The sequence below is a fragment of the Callospermophilus lateralis genome, chromosome 6 (assembly GCF_048772815.1).
Source record: "Callospermophilus lateralis isolate mCalLat2 chromosome 6, mCalLat2.hap1, whole genome shotgun sequence".
In the NCBI taxonomy this organism is placed as follows: Eukaryota; Metazoa; Chordata; class Mammalia; order Rodentia; family Sciuridae; genus Callospermophilus; species Callospermophilus lateralis.
Window position 1 is genome coordinate 46,294,152 of NC_135310.1, and position 17,543 is coordinate 46,311,694.

Genomic DNA, 17,543 nt, shown 5'->3' on the forward strand with positions numbered 1-17,543 from the left:
GTAAACCGATGAGAAATCCAACATAGCCTATATTATAGCGGAATAATCTGCTTCATTTTGATGGTTCCTGTCCTATAATCATTCTTCAAATCATAGTTCAAATAGAATCATACATGAAGTTCTTGACATGGGACATAGTTTATTGAACTGATATATGGCATTGTTGTTTTAGTAGAAATACTGTCTTTGATCTTGAACTGTCTCTTCATGAGACAACCAACTAAGTATACCCTTCAGGAAGCCTCAACTAGTTAAAGCATCTATTTTCCTTTCCTGTGAAAATTATTTTTGTGTGTTTTTTCTTTCTTCTTCCTCAACTAAGTCATCAGCTTGCTAATGATTCTACATAACAGTATTGGCACAGTAAAAAAAAATGAAATATATGACAGACTTTGGCCTTACATGGAGCTCTTTGCTCATTAGCCACATTACCTTGAGCTCAAGATATATTTGTTCCTCTGAGGCTCAAGATAAAGTGTTGGGTTTCCAGACATGTCCTAGCACATGATGATGAAAAAATACTGGTTATTAGTATTTCTTATCATGTGGCAAATACTGCCATGATGTTGTACATATGTTTTTTCATTTAAGGCCATTTTACTGAAGATGGGATGTGCTTAGTCATGTGTCATGTGCAACTAATGAAACTCAGGCCTTGAACTCAGGTCTCATGTATCCCAAACTCCAAGGCATTTAAACACCACCTCATGTAGGCATTTATTAATGATGACTATTACCTTATATATAGTAGCATTTTGGAGTTTAAAAAGAGCTTTCCTATAGTATATTCCTTAATACTCAAGATTTGGAGATTACTATTATTTTTATTATACAGATAGTATAATATGGTTAATAAACCCAAATGCAGAGCCACAAACATGGTAAGTAGAACAAGTGTAATATGGATTTAGATCTTCTGCTTCAGTGTTCTTTCCTTTTGTGACACAACTAGTTGGAAAAAATATTTCAAGACCTTAAAAATTAAAAATTCAAGTAAGACTTTCTCTCAGAATGTTGTTTCTGTCTAAGCTTACTATTATGTATTTATATAGCTAAATACTTAGTACTCTGTGCACACTCACTATTCCAGGACTGATGTGTGCTACTTTAATCATGTGTGCTGAGTGGCTCTGGAAGTTCAGGATTTTATTGTAAAATGATAAATGGTACTTGCTACTTCTGTAATTTCTTTGATAGCTATCTTTTACTATTGTTTTTCATTTCAATATCCCTCTCACTGTACCCTTTTCCTTTCTTATTGGAACATTTAAATGGTGTGTGTCTTGCTTTTAGTCTTTATATCTCTGTATTGTTTTAAGTGCCAGAATCAAATTATCTTTTATCAGTATCATTTTTACTTCATTATTTTACTCTTAATCATTCTTTTATGCATTATATTTTGAGGCCACCTCAGAAGCTTGCCTTAACCCACTTATATTTCTTAAAGCATGATTGCTATAAGATTACTTGATGTTTCCTATATGTGAACATATTCAAAACATCTGTGGTAGCCTTATTTGTACTCTTCTCTTTTGTCAGAATAACTATTTGTAATTTGCTGCTTCATTTCCCTCCTGCCTTCTTGCTTGTCTGAGTCTAAGCTAAAACCATGTTCCTAGAATAGTTTTTAAAGAATATTTAGCTAAAGATGACTTCTCTGCTCCTCATTGTTAAGTTATCCGAAAGGATTATGTTTTTCATCCTAACTAGTTCACCCACCTGAAAGTGAATATACAGAGAACCCAAGCAGAGGAGTTGACATGCAAGCTTGAGACTGCACTGCCTTAGAAAGGCAAAGCAGCTCTTGTGTGGTATCTGGAACTTAAGATTTCAGCAAGGTTCTCATAAGAATGACTCATTGTATCTAAAATGTTCATGCATACAATGCCAGATAATAGGTGACCAGCTGCTAACAAAAACCTGGGTACCAAGTATTTCATGAACTTTCCTGGTAGACAGCGTTTCACAGTGAGTTGTCACAAATTGCTATGAAATTGTATTCAATGTGAAAAGGTTCTTGGAGCTTTGCCTGTCTCCTATAGACTTCAGCTCACATTCCTTTCCCTTTGCTAGTTGTACTTTGAATGGTTTTGCTGTAATAAATCAGAGCCACTGTACAAGGAGTCCTGTGAGTACTCCTAGCATATCACCACGCCTCAGTTTGTCATGGGTACCCTAAAATTGGATCCATTTATTACTCTACTCCCCTCACGTTGTAAGGATGTTGAATGTCTTGTGACATTCCATGCTCTTTTTTGCCTCCATGATGTATCACTTGCTTTTTCCTCTGCCTTTGTATTCCCTTCTTATTCCACTTCCTTTTCCTTCCTGCTGTAGCCCTTTTAAACCATACTTAGGAATTGCTTTCTTTCTAAAGTCCCTACCAAATGACCTTATCAGTTCCCCATCCATATACTCCTTTACCCTCTCTGTATGTCTAATTCTAACTAATATCTTTAATTACTTGATTTTTAAAATTTATTTATTTTAATTAGGTATATATCACAGCAGAATGCATTTTGATTCATTGTACACAATTGCAGAAGAACTTTTCATCTCTCTGGTTGTACATGATGTAGCGTCACACCATATGTATAGTTGTACATGTACCTAGGGTAATGATATCCATCTCATTCCACTCATCTTTCCTGTCGCCATGTATCCTTCCCACTTCTCCCTCCCTTTTGCCAAATCAAGGTACCTACCTCCATATTCCACACCACCCCCCCACCCAGTTATGGCTCAGCATTCACTCATCAGAGAGAACATTCAGTCTTTGTTTTTTTGGGGATTGGCTTACTTCACTTAGCATGATATTCTCCAGCTCTATCCTAATTTACCTATAAATGCCATAATTTTATTCTCTTTTAATGCTGAGTAATATTCCATTGTGTATATACCAGTTTGTTTATCCATTCATCTATTGAAAGGCATCTAGGTTGCTTCTACAGTATTGTGAATTGAGCTGCTATAAACATCGATGTGGCTGCATTACTATAGTATGCTGATTTTAAGTCCTTTGTGTATAGACTGAGGAGTGAGATAGCTGTGTCAAATGGTGGTTCCATTTCAAGTTTTCTAAGAAATCTCTCCATACTGCTTTCCAGATTGGTTACACCAATTTTCAGTTCCACCAGCAATGTATGAGTGTGCCTTTCCCCCCGCATTCTCATCAACACTTATTGTTGTCTGTATTCTTGATAACTGCCATTCTGACTGGTGTGAAATGAAATGTTAGAGTAGTTTTGGTTTATGTTTCTCTAATTACTAGAGATGTTGAACATTTTTTTCCATATTACTTAATTCTTGAGCTTATTAAAGGCAGCCACTATGTCTTAATACGTTTGTTTCCCAAGTATTAAATAGCACACCTGGCAAAGAGTAGGTAGTCTTAAGTAAGTATCAGTTTTACTGATTTTGCTATTCAGTGTCTTAATTTTGTACTTGCTAATACTCTACTGTTATTTCTATATTAGACATCTGAGTTCTAGAAGTGTTACTGGATTTGTTTAAATGTAAACATAAAAGAATTCTGAATTCTGGAGAATAGTAATGTTTTCTTTATTCATCAAATTATCATTGAAATCATACTTCTCAGTTTTTTTACTATAACAATTTAAACCAGCTACATATTCTTTCTATTCAAAAAACTGTTTAATGGCTGTATCATATGTGATTGGATGATAGAATCTAAGCTACTAGGATTGAGCAGAGTCACTGTTAATTCTGATATTGTTTAAAGGTAAGGCTAATTTGAAAATTGTCAAAATATAAGACAGAAAAGTCTTTCTTGGAATCTTGAAAGTTTATAATGTTTGCAGTATTGTTTATTTTCTAATATTTCTTTTTCTAAGGAATTAGAGGAACAATATAAAAAGGAAAAACTAAACCTGGAAGAGGATAAAAATCAGCTTCAACTAGAGCTAGAAAACCTGAAGGAAGCCCTGGAAGACAAGCTGAATACAGCTAATCAAGAGGCAAGAATTCTTTAGGCCTATCCCCTACATTATATATGTTTTTAATAATAAATTACTCTGGTGACACTGTATAGTAGTGAAAGTAACATATCTAGGACAAAAATAATTTAAAAATCTTGATGCTTAATTTTTCATGAGTTTTTTCTTAGAAGGTAAAAATTTACTATCAAAAACATTAAACCAAGTTGTTTTTCTAGGGAAGAATATTACCTTACTGGGAAATAAATGGAAGAGGCGCGTCTTCTCTTTTGCAAAATCTTCCCTACCATATGTCTGGTTTTTAATAAGAGAAATGTTTTAAGTTCTATATAATGGTATCTAAAATAAATTTTAAGGGGCTGAGATTGTGGGTCAGTGGTAGAGCATTTGCCTGGTATGTGTGAGGCCCTGGGTTCGATCCTCAGCACCACATATAAATAAATAAAATAAAAGATCCATTGGCAACTAAAAAATATTTTAAAAATAAAATAAATTTTAAATTCTCAATGAAAATATCATTTATCCTGGAAAAGAAAAGGATATGATAAAAATGTTATCACAAATTTGTGAATAAAATCAATGTAAAGACTTTTTTAAAATCACAACATTTTTCATCCCTTCTCTTTCCCTCTTTTGCCAGGTTGAGGCTATGGGCTAGAAAGGCCTTCATCCTGTCTTCTTCCCTTTCTTTCCTTTAATCCTTCATGTAGCATGTTGTGTGATTGTCCTCAGACTCTTGACACTTCTTATCTCTTCTGACCTCACCAGTGTCATCTTCCCCATAGTCTTCAAGTCCTCTTTCTCATCACTCCACTTCTTCCCACAGAAACCACACCAAAATGCATGAGTGCCCCTGAGCAGGCTATGAATTTTCACTCAGTGATGTTGAGTTATTTTTTTTTTTTTAGTTGTAGTTGGACACACTACCTTTATTTCACTACATTCATCCAGAGAAAGAACTAAGTGCTATATTTGAGAAGGATGGAGTAGTAATCAGACTGTTACTGAAATCAGCCCAGCCCATTTTCTATCCAAGGTAATCCACTGCTAGCTTCAGATTTGCACACCTCTCTCAGCAGAACATGATCCTTGGAGTTACTGTATACTGCTCTCATTAGAAGACACTTTACTGACCATCTGTGTTTCTCATGCAGGCCCGCAGGGTTCTTTTCTCAATTCTAAATGGCTTATCTAAGTGTTCCTCCAACCTACATTCCTTAATTTCACTGAGGAGAGATCTAGTAAATATGTGACTTATGTTCCTTCTGGCTACATTTTCAATTATGTTTTAGCACCCTACTCGTGTTTTGATGTCGCTTTAGATTGACTCCCCAAGCATCTGCCTGGCTCATTCCTCCATATGCTTGTACTTTCCCTTCAGTCTGGGACATCTTTTCTCTTGTCCTGCTTTGCTGACTAGGATCTCCAGAGATAGTAAACATTCTTATTTGGCTTCCTGCTATTAAAGGAACCATATCAACATTTCCCAGTTAATCCAAAATGCTTCTCCAGAGTTCTGTTTTATAAGAGCCCTTTATCAGGTCAGGGAAATTCTCTTCCAATTCTAGTTTTATAATTAAAAAAAAATCATGAATAGATGTTGAGTTTCCTATACATACTAAGATCACACTTTTTTTAAAAATTAATGTTCTACTTTAATTAGTTTTCTCATATTAAATCAACATTGAATTTATACATTTTTGATATAATGTAAGATTCTGTTGGTTAATACCTGTTTGGGGATTCATGAGCCCATATTTGTAATATTGCTTTGTATTTTTCCTTTTTCATGTCTTCCTTTTCTGGTTTTCAAGTCAAGATTATACTGGCCTCATAAAATTAAATAAAACACATGCCTTCTTCTGTTCTCTGGAAGAGTGAGATTGAAATTATTTTTTAACCTCATTTGCATTGTGGTTTGAAATTGTGGTTTGCATGAAAGCACTTTTTGAAACTTGTTTAAATTAGCTTTGTGACATAGAACATGAAAGTATTCTGAATGATTTCAGTAATTTAATGCAGTGAATACTATGTCTATCCATAAAATTAAGATTTTAAACTATTCTTTCAAATCTTCTCTATTCTTTCTGATACTTATCTCCTTAATTGATCAGTTATTAAAGACCGGTATTATGATGGTGTATTTATTTGTTTCTCTTTAGATTTATAAGCTTTGTTGTATGCATATAAAAGAAAAAAATATTTTAGATACTTAGTAAATCACACTTTTTTAGCTTATGTTGTATTATTTGATATTGTATAACCTGCTTTCTTTTAGTTTGTATGGATAGTATATCTTTTTCCATGCTTTGTCTTTCACTTTTCTGTGTGTGCCTCTTGCAAACCATATATGACTACAAATCTAGTCTGAAATGTTTTCCTTTTAAATCAGAGTTTATTTCATTTTAATGGGAGGACTAGTAGATATATCTATGCAGAGAGAAGGAAAGGATTAGAAGATACTTTATAAAGACTAAAAGAGAGGATTTTAGAAAAAAATTAATATGCTCTTCTATAAGTTTATGGATCTTAATTACCCTTATAAGTGGTATAGCCTAAAAATAGACTATATGAATTTAAATGATAAATTCAAAAAAGCTGAAATCATAATATGTATGAAGTGACTCCAGCATCTCAGTTGAAGCATAAATATGCTATCCTTTGAAATTTTATTTGGGATCGCCTTCAGAAACAGAATATTAGACCGAAGAGTTAATAATCTGACCATTATGGTATTTTAAATGTTCTTCTAATATTCAAGTTTATAGGTTTTCTTCTGGACATAAGTTTTTATGCATATATACGTATATACACATATACATATATAGGTATACGTATTTCAATATTTTCTTAAAATGTAAATAATTTGATTTTATTATAAATGTTACTTCATAATTAATACATTGTCTGATACATGTAACACATCAGTAAATATTTGTGAATGAAACATTAAATTAACACATATTACTGAAAACTAAATCAACTTTCTCGTAAGTAAGAGTATAGTTTTCTCTTGTTGTGTAACAAATTTCCAACAAGTTTCATGACTTAAAATGGCACGTCTTTGTTATCACATGGTTTTGTGGGTCAGGAATCCAGTTGTGGGTTAACTGCATTCACTGCTCAGGGTCTTACTAGGCTGAGATAAAAGTGATAGCTGAGGCCACAATTCCACCTGGAGTTGAGAGGTTCTTTTTCAAGTTCACTGGTTACCAGAAATCATTTCCTTGTGGCTGTGTGAATGAGATCTCCATTTTTGTTTTATTTTTATTTTTTTAGTTGTAGATGAACACAATATCATTATTTTATTTATTTATTTTTATATGGTGCTGAGAATTGAACATAATATCTCATATGTGCTAGGCAAGCGCTCTACCACTGAGCCACAACCCCAGACTGAGGTCTCCATTGTCTTGCCAGCTCCTGGCCAAGGAACTGCTCTCAACTCTGAGAGTCTCCCTTCCCAGCACCCTCCTCCCCAAGTGACCAGGTGAAGCATATTTCACCCATGAGTCCCAATATGCTGAGGAGCCCAGGGTATCAGAGATGCTCCTACAAAACCTTGCTCATCAGGTTAGTGTTTTTCTTGGAAAACAGATATATAATTTTATTTAGTTTTTTTTTTAATTATTGCCGTTCTATCTAGCTCTTGCTCTAAAGATGATCTTTTTAGAAAAAGAGCTGAGTTGTAGTCAGAAGATGAAATGTGTGGGGAGGGTGTTGGTAATTAGAGTTATTAGATAAATGACTTAAGATGCTATTAAATTAGTCCAGGCAAGAAATAATTTACAAATAAAACTGATTTAGAAATAAAACTGGGGGTAGAAATTGTATAGAAATAAGCAGGAACTTATGTGGTGATAGAAAGTGACTCAGGTAGCTAGTTCAGGTTTTTGGACAGATAATGACGCCATTATTGATTGATAGGCATTACAGGAGGAAAAGTTTATTGGAATGGCAAGACAATGATTTGTTTGTGTATGTGACTTCAAACTGATTGTAAGACGTGTAGACTGGGAATGAGTGGAGTTCAGGCCTGGAGGTTAAGAGTAGTCAGTTCCTGAAGCCCTGTAAGTGGAGGACCTCACCAGGTATAGCTGATAAGAAGAAAAGAACCAATATTGAGTTAATCAGGCCAGGAAAAGGTACCAAGGAGGAAAAATCAGAAGTCTACGAATGAAGATTAATAGATATCAGAAAACCACAAAAGCAATATTTAAAAGAGGGGAGAAGTGCCTTGCAATGTCATACAATGCTTATAGAGTATGAGTCCTGAAAAGATGGCAGTAGGTTATACAATCACGAGTTCTCCAAGGACCTTTCTATGATTTCAACAGAAAAGTTGGGTTGGAAGCTGGAGTGAATAGATTTAATCAGAATAGTAATGGATGAAAGTGTTCTTTTAAAACTCTGTACATAGAAGATAAAGGTAAAATTAGATCCTTTTTCAGCCTTGTGCCAAAAAAATTCCAAAATTACCAAACATCAAAATGAGTGGCAATTTGGATAACATTGTGTCTCTTGGCTCTTGTGTTCTCACAGGAGATTTCTTTTTTTTCTTTTTAAGTATTTATTTCTTAGGTGTAGATGGACTCAACACAATGCCTTTATTTTTATGTGGTGCTGAGGATCAAACCCGGGTCCCTCTCGTGCTAGGCAAACACTCTACCGCTGAGCCACAATCCCAGCAAGACACAGAACATATTAAAAGTAGAGCAAATTTTGTTAGAGGAGAAAGGAAAAACACCCTAAAGGGGTAGGTCATCTCAGGGAGGAAAGTGACATTGCAACTGCTTTGTTCTCTAATTCTGTTTGTAGAGAGCCCCACTCAGGTACTACCTCTTTTGACTGATAGTAGAATTGCATCAGATTATTAAGTCCCAATATAAATCATCAGGGGGTGGGGAATTTTACTATTATAATGAGATTAAAATGACATGCTAAAAATCTAAGGGCGGCTGTTAGTCACCTTGGCCCATGTTGACCCATTCAAATAATCTTGTTTTATAGATTTTGTGATCATTGGGCTTTGATTTTAATTATCCTGTCTTCCTGAGTCTGAGAATCTTGAGTCTGTATGTATAAAGGTTATGAAAGTCCCCTTTCAGGGTAACTTGTGTTCTTATCAGGGAGAGGTCTTGGACACTGTTATGATTTGGTTATGAGGTTCTCCCTAAAACTTGTGTTAATTCAGGAATATTCAGAGGTAAAATTATTAGATTATGGGAGCTACAACTTAATTGATCCATCCTAATTTGAATGGAATAACTGGGAGTTAACTGTAGGCAGGTGGAGTGTGACTAGAGGAGGTGAGTCACTAGGGCATGCCCTGGAAGGGTTCATTCTCCCATGGCCCCTTCTTCCTTCTATTTCTTGGGCTCTATGAACCGAGCAGTGATTCTCCACCATACCCTTCCACCATGATGTCTCTCTCACCTTGGACCCACAACAGTGGAGTTAGCCCACCATGGATTGAACCTGTGAAATCTGAGCCAAAATAAATTTTTCTTCCTCTAAGTTGTTCTTGTTGGGTATTTTGGACACAGAAATAAAAAGCTGACTAACACAGACATATATTCCTTAGCTCTGAGAATAGCCCTACATTTGACAGGTTGTTTGTCAAGGAAAAGTAACATTCTCTGTTGACTTAAGACAGAGTAGGACCAGAATGGCCTTGGGTAGATTGCTTTTCCAAGGAAAACTTGTGGAAGACCAGCATGTAGGCCCTGTCTATTGAATTATCCCCTTAACTTCATGTTCCTTCTGCTCATGTCTACCTGCTACCTGTCAATATGGCCTAGCAGTGATCCTGGTACAATTCAAGGTCAATAAAGCAAAGGCATTGGGCGGGGGGCGGGGGCTTTTCGAAGTTAGATACCTTCATATTGAGAGGCTAAAGGAGATTTTGTTTCTTTTTGATTGCTATTAAGTATACATGAACTTTTTCAGTAACTAACTCATTTATTTATTCCATAAATATTGAATGACTGTTAAGTACTGAAGAACCATTAGGCACTGTGGTTAAAGTGGTGACTAAGTCAGACTTGGTTCCTGCTATCATGGAGAGAGACATAGAAACAAGTACTTATAAGTCTACCCATATTGCAGAAGGGTGGTAAGTGAGCTTGACAGGATAACAAACAAGGCCTGATAACAAAAGGCCCTGAGATATGAGATATTTCTAGGAGTTGTAGAAATGGCAGTATAAATGGAGTGTGATAGCAACTGTGCTTTTTGTTTAGTGCTTACTACATTCCAAAGCAAAGTTTTATTTAGCGTGTCCTTTTTATTTTTCTTTCCTTTAATCCTCACAACCCTATGCAGTAAAAAACTAGTTGAAAAGTTGCATAACTTGCCCTCATCCAGTAGTAGGTGGGTAAAGCCAGAATTCCAAGCCAGGCAGTGAGATTTCAGAACTTAATTCTTAACCACAGTGCTTACACTTCCTCTTAGTAAGTATAAAGATCAGAGAAGGATAATTGGCCAAGCTGAGCTGGAGATATAGGTAAGGATTATGCCATGGAAAACTTTTAAGCCCTGGGAAATATTTTTAATATTATGCTAAGAACTGTGGGAAGCAACTGGAAAATGCTAAGTGCAAATATGTGGATGCTTTCCTGAGGTATAGTGCTTATACCTGTGGCCATATTTGAGATTTATAAATTTACTCTGGTGTTGCAGAAAGTAAATGTAGATAGATAGGCATTTCAGGGAGAAGGTTCCTACTAACTGCATTCTCTGAAGATGCACATTAATAAAAGGAATCTGAATATTGATCCCTATTGCAAATCACAAAAATTCTAGCTCAAACTAGTCCAATAAAAAAGGAAATGTTATTATTTGGCATGACTACATTCAGAACTGGAACTCTGCTTTTTCTTAAGTTGGATTTGCTGTCTTTCTGTTGATTTCATACTTCAGACACAGATTCCCTTAGGTACATGTGCAACTGGAAAGGGTCTTTATAGGCACTCCTTTAAAAGGTCCTAAGACTCCTTACTGTGAGTATATAAATTTAATCCACATGCCTGCCCTGAAACATTCCTGATAGCAACAGATTGAGACATCCTAATTAGTTTATAAGTTATAAGTTAGAGTATAAACTCTAACCAAGCTCTGCATACTAGAGTTTGGACTCCCTACTGAGACTATATGGACCAATAGTGAGGGGGAGGGTAGGTTGCCCAGATGCCAAAGAGAGATTTTTATATTGGAAAATAGCAAATATTTTCCACACATATCCATTTTTATTATATTTTAGGGAACATTTTAATCAGTTGTTTGCCACTTACTTTTTATAGTATATTTAATTGTGCAAAATTTTAAAGTTTTTGCCTATTTAAATGTTCATTCTATCTCTAATTAGAATCTTAGTTTCTTTAACATACCTTTTCTTTAACTCTTTATGTGGTAACTAGAACACTGTTCTTTATAAATGTTTTCATGTTTCATATTACATATCTGAAATTTTTTTAGTCATCTGAAATTTTTCTAGATTGTAAAAGAATATTCTTTATGTTGTTAAATTTTATTATTCCTCCCTTATTGATTGTTATTACTTCTCTTTTTTAGTGGTATACCCAGGTCTTGAAATTAGATTTTTCTGCTAAGTTAAATAATCTTTGAATTCTATTGTGGCTGCTGTCCTTAGAGTCATTCATTCACCATCATGATACATACTTATGGCAAGCCAGAGAATGTAAAATGTAGAGAAGATAAAAATAAGCAACATAAAATAGAGAAAGCAGGGCCATTTAATATAGTTAGTGACAGATAAAATTTTTAGAACAGTGTAAGCAAATGCTATATATGAATATGCTAGTATTTTTTTAAAGAGAGAGAATTTTTTAATATTTATTTTTTAGTTTTCAGTGGACACAACATATTTATTTTATTTGTATGTGGTGCTAAGGATCGAACCCAGTGTTTTACAGTGGAAAGCAAATACTCTACCACTGAGCTATAGCCCCAGCCCCATGCTAGTATATATTTTAAATTAAGAAAGAAATTTTTGTGTAAAAATTTAAGTTTTTAATATGACTCAAAGTATTTGAACAATCCAACCAAATCAGTTATAACCATGAAAGAAAATAGACCACCAAATGCCTAAAGAGGCACTAAAACCATAGAATATAGTGGGTGAATTTTAATAATCTTTCAAGAAACAGGTAATTCTCTTGCTATGAAAATATTTTAAGATACAGAAAAATTGGGAGTCTCCATATCATTTCATGAGGTTAGCATCCTTTTAGAGACACTAACCAGATAATGTACTGCACCCTTCCCCAGAATTGGTGAACTTTACATATATCAGCATATACTTTCATGGAGGGCTGTGTGCCTAGAGAGGACTATGGGTCAGAGAGGTGCTGGAGACCTTTTATCTTAGATTTCTTTGTGATACCTGTATTTATAATGATAAATAATTTAATAATATTTTAAAATTCCCAGTTTAATTTTTGTAGGATTTTTATAGGCTTGTCCACTTTTTTGGTTTTAAAGTATTTCATCTACATTTTTTTTCAATCTGTATTATAATTTTTATCTTGCTCCAATTCCTTTTTATAGGTATTTATTAAAATGGGGGTTTTATTTCATAGCATTTTCCTAAATAATTTAAGGTCTTATTTATGGATTTAGTTCCTATAATTAGAGGGTAGAGACCTACTTAATCAACAAATTGTCCATTTGCTTGTAATTACAAGATTACATAAATTAAAATTTCACTAGACAAATTTTGTATGGAAACTCAGAAATCACAATTTATTCTCTAGGATACATACATCAACTTTTCAGTATTGACTTAAATTTATCACCTTTGTAAATAGCAGGAGAACTGGACTAAAATGAAATATATTTAGTTAAAGAATGATTTTAAAATATTTCATGTACTTTTTTTTCAATATTTATTATAATTTTTATCTTGCTCTAAAATTCCTTTTTATCCGTATTTTGTTATATGATAATATCAGGAATTTTCTTAAAACCAAGAGCTTGAGAGATACACCCATTTTTTTTTTTTTTTTTACAAAGTTGTCTTAAAAGGGAAGCCATAAATATGGAGGTCTTTTCAAAAAACAGCAGATGAGCCAACGTGAGGGCACATGCCTATAATATAGGCCAGGGGCTTGGGAGGCTGAGGCAGGAGGATGGCAAGTTCAAGGCTAACCTCAGCAATTTAACAAGGCCCTAAGCAATTTAGTGAGAGCCTGTCTCAAAATAAAAAATAAAAAGGGCCAAGGACGTAGCTCAATGGTAAATTGCCCCAGGGTTAAAATCCTAGTACCCTGTCTCACACACACACACACACACACAAAAAAAAAAAAAAAAAAACAGATGATAAAGGTTATTATTATTCATTCAGTAAAATTAAAACTAAAGAAAAAACTCTGAAAAAGGAATTGTGAGACTGTTTTTCTAGTCTGTTAAAATGAGGCCTATTAAAAGTGTTCAATGTACTTGCAGATTGGCCGCCTCCAAGATCTGGTAAGGAAAAGTGAACAAGGTCTTGGCTCTGCTGAAGGACTCATTGCTAGTCTTCAGGACTCCCAGGAAAGACTTCAGAATGAGCTTAACTTGACTAAAGGCAGACTGAAGGAAACCAAGGATGTTCTAGTAAATGTTGAGGTAATTTCATAATTGTAATGTAAGATGAACATCAGCAAAATAAAAAATATAATTTAGCCACTTTGATTATGACTTATTTAAAATATCAAATTGTATGTAATTAGTGTATTGATTCCTAGGGCTATTATAACAAAGTACTACAAACCTGGTGACTTATGGCAATTAAAATTTATTATCTCACAGTCTCTAGGCTTAGAGTCTAAAATCAGGTATTGACAGAACTGTCCTCCCTCTTAAATCTCTAATGAAGGATCTTTCCTACCCTTCTTCAGCTTCTTGTTGCTCCAGGCATTCCTTCACATTTGGCTGCATAATTTCAGTCTCTCTCTGTTTTCACATGGTCAGTGTGACTACAAAATGACTACATTTTGTAGGAATGGGTCATATTGGATTAAGGGTGACCTCATTTTAATTGAATACATCCCAGTACCCCAAAAAACAAAGCAACCTCTCTTCCTCCAGCCCAAAACATTCTAATAAATAATAAATGCAGTTCCTGGAGGCAGAGGACTTGAAAAGAACAGTTGGATTAATTCAGTTTTCAATAGTTACTGTTTAATAACCAGGTCAGCAATGTTGAATGGCAGTTCCCATGACTTACTTACTTACTTTTTTTTTTTTCATCTGGATATACTCCTCAAAACCTGCTGTACCACATGCTGTTAGGAATTGGGTGGTCCAGAACAGGTCACCGTGGTAGCAAGAAGATGGACCATCATCTGCTTTCCTATTACCTAGTGTCCTTAGAGTGGGTGCACTGCTGGCAGAGGTCCATGGTTGCCTGTGATGTCCAAATAGATCATCTCTAGCCTGTGCTCCAGGGAGCTACATGATCTATGCTTATCAACAGGGATTTCATATATATCATATTATATTACCATAACAAATGAGCATGTGGACTACTGTCTATAAAAATAGTAGCCTAAGTTCCACATAATTCTTTTAATAAAGTTAGAGGGATGCAGCTATGTGCTTAAGCTTTGAAAAAAATAATGCTTTTTGAATATGAATATGAATGAATTTGAATAATATAACTGTGATGTTGTATATGCAAAAATTATTCAATAATCAATATGTTGTTAAGTACCCATGGTAAGAAATGTTTAGTTTATATGATTAATGCCGACTTTGAACTCTTTTTTAAATTTTTTTTTTATTTTTTAGTTTTGGGTGGACACAATATCTTTTTTTATTTTTATGTGGTGCTGAGGATCGCACCCAGTGCCCCACGCATGCCAGGCGAGTGCACCACCACTTGAGCCACGTCCCCAGCCCCCAACTTTGAACTCTTTAAATAACTTATACTATTTTATACTACTCATCTTAATAGAGTTTATTTATTTATTTTATACTATTTATCTTAATATAGTTTAGACAAGCTTTAAAACAGAAATGTGTAGGGCTGGGGATTCAGCTCAGTGCCAAAAGTGCTTGCCTAGCATGTGTGAGACCCTGGGTTCAATCCCCAGCATTGAAAATAAATAGATAGATAGATAGATAGACAGATAGATGTGTACTATATATTTTATTGTCAAAATCTTGAATAATTGTCATAGATAACATCAAAGTTATTGTTTCATAAGAACTTAAAAATTATAACACAAGCACTTGATCCTTACGTGAAATAACCAGCAGTGTCTTTGCTTTTGAAGATATCTTCATTGAAAGGTTTTTATTCTTCAGGCTGAGCTAGAGCAGGAGAGGCACCAGCATGAAGAAACACTTGCTACCATGAAGGAAGAAGAGAATCTTAGAGTGGACAAAATGGCCCATGACTTAGAGATAAAGTGGACTGAAAATCTTAGGTACATTTTTTATTCTGTCATGTCACCTTTTCAATACAGATATGCAAGAAAATTTTCCTGTTGTATGACTTACATTGTTAAAGATAGTATTTTAAATGATTTTTTTCTCCAAGATTAGATGCAGAGATTTTAGAATTTTTTTTTCTGTTTGAATTCAGATTTTATTTTTTTCTGATTTTATTTCCTATTTTATTAAATAGGAAGAGAACTAATCAGAAGTTAACAGACTTATTTATTCTAGTACCTGTTCTGTCCTTAATCAATGGATAAACAAGTGATGAGTAAGTTACCAGTTTATCTTATGGTCCTTAGCTATGAAATAATCAGCTCCTACTCTGAGTCACAGACATTTGAAGAAGATTAGGCATTTATAAAAAGCTGTGTATGTCATTCACATTATTCACTTAGAGAAATAATTCTCATTACAAAGTAAATACCTGTGGTTTTTTTCTAGACAGGAATGCTCTAAACTTCGTGAAGAGTTAAGGCTTCAACATGAAGAGGATAAGAAGTCAGCAATGTCTCAGCTGCTTCAATTAAAAGAGCGAGAGAAAAATGCTGCCAGGGACTCATGGCAGAAGAAAGTTGAAGATCTCTTAAACCAGGTAATTAAAGCCTGTACCTTCTAAAGATTCATTTTCCTTGACCCTCTTGAGCTAGGAAAATACTATAAAGCACTGTGTGCAAATTCACTGTATTTTGTTATTTTTCATAGGGCAAGCTTAAAAAAATTTTAAAGTGAATAAAATTAAGACAACATATTTAAAAATTTGGGAAATGTTGAGCTAAGAAATTATTTATATATATATATATATAGTCTTAAGTGTGAATAATTGATAAGTTTCTTAGTTTAATATTTGAACTGAACACATTAGAGATTTTAAGTAGAGAAGGTAGCTGTTCTTTGAAAATATAAAATCTCCTTTAAGCTCTTAGATACCTTTTCACAACAGAAGGGAACATTTATTAAATGTACCCTGATTAACTAAAACCACTCTCCAAAAACAAGCAGTTAACTTCTTTCTCACCAAAGGGCTAGTACTTGAAGCCCCTTGGAGATAGTATCACATAAGCAAATGGTGATAATATTTTGAAATCTATCTTTTTTATGTTTTCTTATTTCCAGAACTTTTATAACTATAATTAAAGTATTTTGTACATTTGTACTTATTTACATAACCTCTAACTTTATGAATTCTTAGCATTCTCCTACTAAAGCAGTAATTAAATAGACTACATGAGTCATCAGTTGATAAACAAGTGCAGAATTTGGGCAAAAAGCAGCTGGTGCTTTAGTGCTGCAAATCTACAATTATGTTTCTGTTTGTGATCATGATTAATTTCAAAATAAACAGGAAAGGCTTTTTCTAAGATTATTTGTCACATAGGTACATATGTACAGTGTCTTTCCAGAATGCTTGGGGTCTATAATTCACCAATTTTTTTAAAAAAATGAATGCTTAAGGTCTGCCAATTTGTACCTGGTATTTCATAATAATTTACGATATTATTCTGAAATAGAATTACATACTATGTGTGAGAGAGACCTTCGTGAATCATTTGAAACCTTTGAAATTCAGACAAAAATGGGAACAAAGAAATAGTTCTTACTAAAAGTTCTATGCCATATTACCTTGCTAATTACCATCTACACATTTGTTTTACTTTCTTTTTCTTTTTTCTTTTTTTTTCTTTTTAGACAGTACTGGGTGCTCTACAACCAAGTTATTTATTTTTTAACTTGTCCATTTTATCTCTTGTGCTTTAGAAGTCTTGTACAGAAAGTCAATTTCTGCCAATATTTTGAAGTGTTGGGCTTACCTTTTCTTTTAGTAGGTGCAGGATTTCTGGTCTAATTCCTAGGTCTTTGATCCACCTAGAGTTGATTTTTGTGCAGGGTGAGAGATAGGGGTGTAATTTCATTTTGCTACATATCGATTTCCAGTTTTCCTAGAAACATTTGTTGAAGAGACTATCTTTTCACCAATGAATGTTTTGGGCACCTCTGTTTAGTATAAGATAACTGTGTTTATGTGAGTTTGTCTCTGTGTCTCCAATTCTGTACCATTGGTCTACATGTCTGTTTTCATGCTAGTGTCATGCTGTTTCTGTTACTATGGCTCTCTAATATAATTTAAGATCTGGTTTCGTGAGG

General features: G+C 34.1%; 1 protein-coding gene across 3 annotated transcripts in view; it reads left to right on the forward strand.

Moving 5' to 3' along the window:
* The window catches only part of Fam184a (family with sequence similarity 184 member A), a 124,450-nt gene that overhangs the window by 50,214 nt on the left and 56,693 nt on the right, over positions 1-17,543 (forward strand). For all 3 annotated transcript variants that reach the window (XM_076859784.1, XM_076859785.1, XM_076859786.1), the window contains 4 exons: positions 3,855-3,977; positions 13,422-13,583; positions 15,267-15,388; positions 15,843-15,993. In XM_076859784.1, coding sequence (XP_076715899.1) covers positions 3,855-3,977; positions 13,422-13,583; positions 15,267-15,388; positions 15,843-15,993 — 558 coding nt within the window. The remainder of the gene's footprint in view (positions 1-3,854; positions 3,978-13,421; positions 13,584-15,266; positions 15,389-15,842; positions 15,994-17,543) is intronic.